This window comes from Anoplophora glabripennis, unplaced genomic scaffold (assembly GCF_000390285.2).
Source record: "Anoplophora glabripennis isolate ALB-LARVAE unplaced genomic scaffold, Agla_2.0 scaffold134, whole genome shotgun sequence".
In the NCBI taxonomy this organism is placed as follows: Eukaryota; Metazoa; Arthropoda; class Insecta; order Coleoptera; family Cerambycidae; genus Anoplophora; species Anoplophora glabripennis.
Window position 1 is genome coordinate 270,913 of NW_019416384.1, and position 6,214 is coordinate 277,126.

The window sequence follows — 6,214 nt, forward strand, 5'->3', positions numbered from 1 at the left end:
AAAAAGTGACCTCTACAAAAGTTGTAGTTTTTCCATAATCTACAACTTCTGCTTTGAATAATTTTTTGTTTGACGTCAATTTTCGCCAGAAATCCCAATGATACAATTTTTATCAACCTTTAGAGATATTAGACATATTTATTAAACACTAATTTGATCAAAATGAAGGACTAATATCAAAGTTGATTCGTGTATTCAAATCTTTCGTAAAAATATACAGGATGTTACAAAAAAGCAGGTAAAGGTGATCTGGGCGAAAATAATAGAATTTCTTTGAAACATTGTTTATTCAGGCGCCTTTTTTAAAAGATACAGAACGTGAAAGTTAAATATAAAAAATAGGAATAAGTACCTTTGTTATCGTTTATGATGTTTAATTGTTTAATCCTTTAATCCTTTTCCCGGCGCACGCCTATGATTAGGATATTGTCTTTGAATACTAATTGTAAGAGCTCATTTATCTCATTTTTCGCTACTTCTTTGAATATCCGACACCGGATTTTTTTTATGTTGTGTTTAAAATTCGGTATTGAAAAATAAATAAATTGGTGTTATTCTGAAATATCAGCTTTCGGAGGAGCTCCGCTCGAGCTTTCCCTTAATTTATTTAATTTAATGTAAGAAATTAATCAATTTAAAATCGAGTTAGCTGGATCCCAATATTGGAGCTCCGACAAACAGGAAATGGGCATCTCCAAAACTCCCGCACATCATTTCGACTCTTTTTTATATCAGTCAACTGGCCCATATTTTCCTTGTTTAAAATCGTACAGCGAACGATAAGAAGCAGCGAATAATAAAAAAAGAAGCTCGCGCTTTCCGGATATTTCGATAATCGGTGCTTGGCAGTGCTTTGCGTGTCTACGAGATTTTCAACCGCACGAAGACACCGCAGCGCGATCCTCTGGCTCGGGACGAAAATTCCTTACAAACCGTTTCATATATTGACGATAGAAAGCGCGTTTCGGATATCCCGCAAACGAGACCTGATACCCTTTAAAAGTATACAAGTTGTTTATTAGAATATAAAGAAGGACGATCACGCGACGTATCGGGAAAGACAAAGAGGGGAGGGAGCTTCAGTTAGTTTTTACTTTATTTGAATTTGCTCCTCGCAGAAGTAAAACTGATACGTTTTTAACGATTTTATACGCCACAAAAATAGTCAGGATGTGTAGTAGCACCAAGAAACCTATAACGTCCAACAGCAGAAACTGATACGTCGGTAGGTCCAGGTTAGGGTGCCAAAAATGTTTCACCCCCCTGTGTCTGATGACGTATTCCGTCCACCATATCGCCTTCTCTAATCCGGACATCGGTTGGTCCTGCATGAGGTCCGCCACTTGCCTTACATTGTTTTTATAGCTGAAAATATACACCCAATGAGTTGGGTTGGTAAATTTCGAACTGTATTAATAATTATAAAAACAGACGAGAGAGAGAGAGCAGAAAAACAGTTGAACGACGATTTACAGAGGTATTTAAAAAAATCTGTTTATTTAAGAGAAAAAAAACCGTATATTTTTGCGGGAACTGATATAGCCCAGTAAATGAAAAGAAAGCAAAAAATATATTTTTTATTTTTCAGTAAAATTTAGTAAAAACTTGGGAATTTAAGTACAATAAAGTTTATTAATAAAGTATATACAGTGTGTTCACGGATGGAGTTGACAAGAGGAGAAACTCTTTTGTTTTTGACGAAAAATGTCGCGCTTTATAAAAAGTTCTGCCTCCGAAAAAATGACACTGTCATACAAACATCTTAGATCAGATATACAGGGTGCTCATAAATTAAAAGAACACGAAAATACTCAAGAGAGAAGTACCATTATTTATTATTTTACACAAGATTTTTATAAAACAAATCCGTTTATAACCTCAAATAATGTCCTAATACAAATTTTAAAATAAAAATTTCAATTCTGACTTTTACTCTATACGTATAGCTACTTCCTATCTCAAAAATTGAAATTTTGATTTTAAAATTTGTATTAGGACATTATTTGAGGTTATAAACAGATTTGTTGTATAAAAATGTTGTGTAAAATAATAAATAATGATACTTCTCTCTTGAGTATTTTCGTGTTCTTTTAATTTATGAGCACCCTGTATATCTAATCTAAGATGTTTATATGACAGTCTCATTTTTTCGAGGGGCAGAACTTTTTATAAAGAGTGACATTTTTCGTCAAAAACAAAAGAGTTTCTCCTTTTGTCAACTCCATCCGTGAACACACTGTATACTTATACATTATTAATAAACTTTATTGTACTTAAATTCTCAAGTTTTTACTAAATAATTTTATTAAAAAAATAAAAAGAATCTTATTTTTTGCTTTCTTTAAAATTGTTTAACGATTTTTTGCATAAAATTTTCTTTTTAAATTTTTTAAATAAGTTATTTCCATGGGAAATTCAATTCTCTAAATAACTTTCCCTATGAACTATACCGAAATTTTGCTTCGTTTTCGGGCTACAATTAAAAATTGAAAGGGGTGCATTTTCACCCCTCTTTCCAATTTCCACTCATCTTGAACGTCGTAGTTCCTTTTAAAATCCTCTATTCAATAGCCTACAAGGCTATAACTTAGAAATGAAGTGGTTCTTGCAATATTCCTGACAATATCTAATTTTATCCTATAGGTATACTAAGGTTCTTTTCAATAAAAAAAAAAAATCATATTTTTTTTTTATAATTGGCGAATTCGAAGCATGAGTGATAGGGCAGAAGAAAGTACTACCTGGAATTCTGCGTGATTTCCAAAATCGCCTTCATAAGGACCTCCCTCGTGAGGGTGTTCTTGTTGATGAACAGTCCTAACCCACTGCCGACAATTTTCTGGGCGTTCATTTTCTGGTCACTCACGAAAGGAATAGCCACCATCGGAACATGGCTAAAAATCGCCTCCTCCATCGATTGAGAGCCACATTGGGTCATGAACAATATCACATTTTTATGACCTGAAGACGAACCAGACGGAATATGGTGGAGGTAAAAATTTACAGTAAGAACTTACGTAGTACATCCTGTTGAGGTAGCCACCTAACAATCTTTACATTACTTGATTTTTCGGGTACGTCTCTTTCAAATTTCCACAGTACTTTATAAGGCAATTCCCTAAAAGTGTCCACGAAAGCTTGTATCAACCCTTTTGATAAGTGGTGGCTTCGTACATTCGTCCCTAGGCTAAAGTAGATGACACCTTCTCCAGCTCGATCCAAAAACATCTTCAGCTCCTGGAGATGTAAATCGACACAATTTTTTTTTCGATTGAATCGTATATCCACGGAGATTTTTGGCTTTTTGGCTTTCAAATATCACTAGAAATGACTACAAATCGAATGAATCATGATTACTATTGTAAAAAACCAAAAAAATCGCCAAAAATGGGGTTAAAAAATATTACTTCTTAGGGAATTTTTTTGGGGTCTTTAAATTGGGTATAGGACCTTCGTACTTGCCTCAAGAAAACTTCATGTTATGTAGAATCATCACGCCAAATTTCATCAAAATCGGTTCTATAGATTTTGCATAATAATTAATATAAATAAATATATTATACATTCATAAATTTACAACAAAATTTGTGTACATTTTTTAAATCCTGATTTATTAATGCAATTAAGTATGAATAAAATATTATTGATTTTTTATAATTTATCTATTAATTTAATCATCATTTCTTTTGTGATTAAAGTATAATTCAAATAGTATTTATTGTTTCAAATATAAGCAAATGAGAAATTAACTCATTATATGACTAATTTTCCACGTTTTGAAAATAATTGTTTAAACAATTTTAGAATATTTAAAAAATTTGTTTTTATGCACTTACCTTTGATACAATAAAAAAATAAAGTTTAAGATAAATAATTATCGGACTATTGAAATACCAATAATTATTAACGATAGGCATTTTAAAATACGCTAATTGTTTTTTTTAGCTCGCGAGACATCGATTTAAAAAAAATCATCAAAATCGGACCTCTAGAAGCTGAGATATTAAAAATTTTTAAGCGCGTCGCTGTTTTGAACTCGTCGATTCAATTTCGAGCAGGCCGAAGCGGCCGCGCTCTCTGCTTCCCCCACCACCACCACCCGTACGATTTTCTTATATTTCTCGCTTGCATAAATAACTTTAAACATGTTTTAAAGTAGGTTGCCAATGAAGAAAAGTATTGCAATCTTAGACCTGGTAAGTGTTCGGAATACCAAAGGCATTTTTCGAAAAATTTGCCCGGACGTCCCAGTACATTTGGTGTAAATGACGGTTAATTTTGATCGACTATAACTACGTAACTAATTGACCAATCGATCTGTTTTTTTTTTAAAGAAGCGTGTTTCCAATAACTTTTAAAACCTGCTTTAAAAAATTTGATTTGGTTGAATACTCACAAAGTTATTCTAATTGTTAATAAGTACAAAAATTCGACCGATGTTTAAACAAGCGCCAAAGCTCTCCTAATTGACGGATTCGAATTTTTCAAAAAGCGTTTGAAAGCTTGAGAGCCTTTCTATATGTGATTAAATTTTCAAGCATCTAAGGGCCTTGGTTTTTGCTGTGCAAAATTTTGAAAATTTGCAATTTTTTTTTCAAAATCTGGATCGCAAAATTATTATGCAAAATCTATAGAACCGATTTTGATGAAATTTGGTGTGATGATTCTACATAACATGAAGTTTTCTTGAGCCAAGTATGAAGGTCCTATACCCAATTTAAAGACCCCAACAAAATTCCCGAAGAAGTAATGTTTTTAACTCTCAATTTTGGCGATTATTTCGATTTTTACTATAATAACCATGATTCATTCGATTTGTAACTGTTCATATTTTGTAAAAAATTTAATTACAAATATTTTTTCCTCTTCCATTTTCGCCTAAAATGAACTCTTGAAAAGATACATAATTAAATAGGAAGAAAAATATGACATTTTTCGAATTTTTTTAACATAAATTGTGCCGCCAAAAGTTAAGCCCACATTTTTTTTATGTGCACAGAAATATTTTCATTTCTACTGATATTTGAAAGCCAAAAGGCCAAAAATCTCCGTGGATATACGATTCACCCACACCAAAACAGATACCGCCTAGTCTAGTTTTATTTACTGACCTACCAATAGATAAAAACAGTTTATATTCGAATTATTTACCTCGGGCAATGGCTTCGGCTCCTCCAGGTGCATTCCCCCGCCAATTCGGACGAAACCGGGCCCCAACGGCCTAACATTGAAGACTGGGTGGGTGTTAACAAACACCATACTGACGTTTCTAGTAATCCTTTGCAGAGAGGGCAGGTCCTCCCCGAAATATTTCTTGGCCATTAGCTCCTCAACGCTACTCCCGTAGGTATATTTCTTGTGAACGATACCCCAGATCACGTACAGGGTGCTCAACAGCCTCTCGCTGAACTTTAAGTCTCTTTCGAAGGGCAACAGTATCTCCGGGTAAAGCACGGGATGTATGGGGTTTCCCAAGGCCTTGTGATAAAAATTGGCAATTTCCATCGAAGCGAGGGCTATGTAGGGGCACTTGAATCTTTCCGAGAACGCGAACATCACCGGATGAAAATATTCCACCATCAACAAATCAAACCGTTCGTTTTCGTCATTCAGCAACGCCTGCACCTCTGGCCGAGCCAGTTCCTCGTCGACTATTTCGTTCATCATGGCCTGGTACGAGGCGAGGATTTTCGGGAGGTTGTATTCGTTGTCCTGCACCACCTTGGTGATGTTATGTTTGTTGTGTCTCAGGTCGTACGCGAAACTCCAGTCGATTTGCTTGATGTTATTCGGAGCTTCGGGCATGGGGTCCGTCGTCATAAGAGTCAGTTCGTGGCCTCTTGCGTTCAGTCCCTTCCAAAGGGGCCTGAAGAACAGTTGGTGGCTGTACGATGGTACCGGCACCACTGCCAGGATTCTGGCGCAGGTTTTTTCACGTACGAACGCGACCAGTAACAGATAAACTAGTTCTTTCAGCATCATTAAATGTCGGTGTGGCTACGTTGAATACGAGTTGGCTACTGGCAATTTAATATTGACTTCTTATCGTGTATTGACTCAGGATGTGTTGATATATTGGGAATTTATTGGAATTTCTTTTAACAATGAAGATAAAGGTTATTGTGAGTTCGATGTCCAAGATTTTTGATTACATTATAACCACAATATACTGAAATGCTTAGGTATATATAAATAAGTAAACATATATATATAT

The 6,214-nt window shown here is 34.6% G+C and overlaps 1 protein-coding gene across 1 annotated transcript; it reads right to left on the bottom strand.

Moving 5' to 3' along the window:
* Positions 1-274: 274 nt before the first annotated feature.
* On the bottom strand, positions 275-6,175 carry LOC108903805 (UDP-glucuronosyltransferase 2B31). The gene is made up of 4 exons (XM_018706106.1): positions 5,152-6,175; positions 3,018-3,237; positions 2,742-2,961; positions 275-1,365 (listed from the first exon to the last, which is right to left on the bottom strand). Exons 1-4 carry the CDS (start codon positions 5,980-5,982, stop codon positions 1,080-1,082), a joined length of 1,557 nt encoding a protein of 518 aa, XP_018561622.1. The 5' UTR covers positions 5,983-6,175; the 3' UTR covers positions 275-1,079.
* Positions 6,176-6,214: the final 39 nt, after the last annotated feature.

Bases quoted from the DNA above. Each gene is read 5' to 3' on its own strand.
- LOC108903805 (XM_018706106.1), bottom strand. From the start codon at position 5,982: ATGATGCTGAAAGAACTAGTTTATCTGTTACTGGTCGCGTTCGTACGT. The intron at 2,962-3,017 runs GTAAGTTCTTAC...GTTCGTCTTCAG, and splicing joins ACCTCAACAGGATGTACTAC to GTCATAAAAATGTGATATTG. The intron at 1,366-2,741 runs GTAGTACTTTCT...GTATATTTTCAG, and splicing joins GAAATCACGCAGAATTCCAG to CTATAAAAACAATGTAAGGC.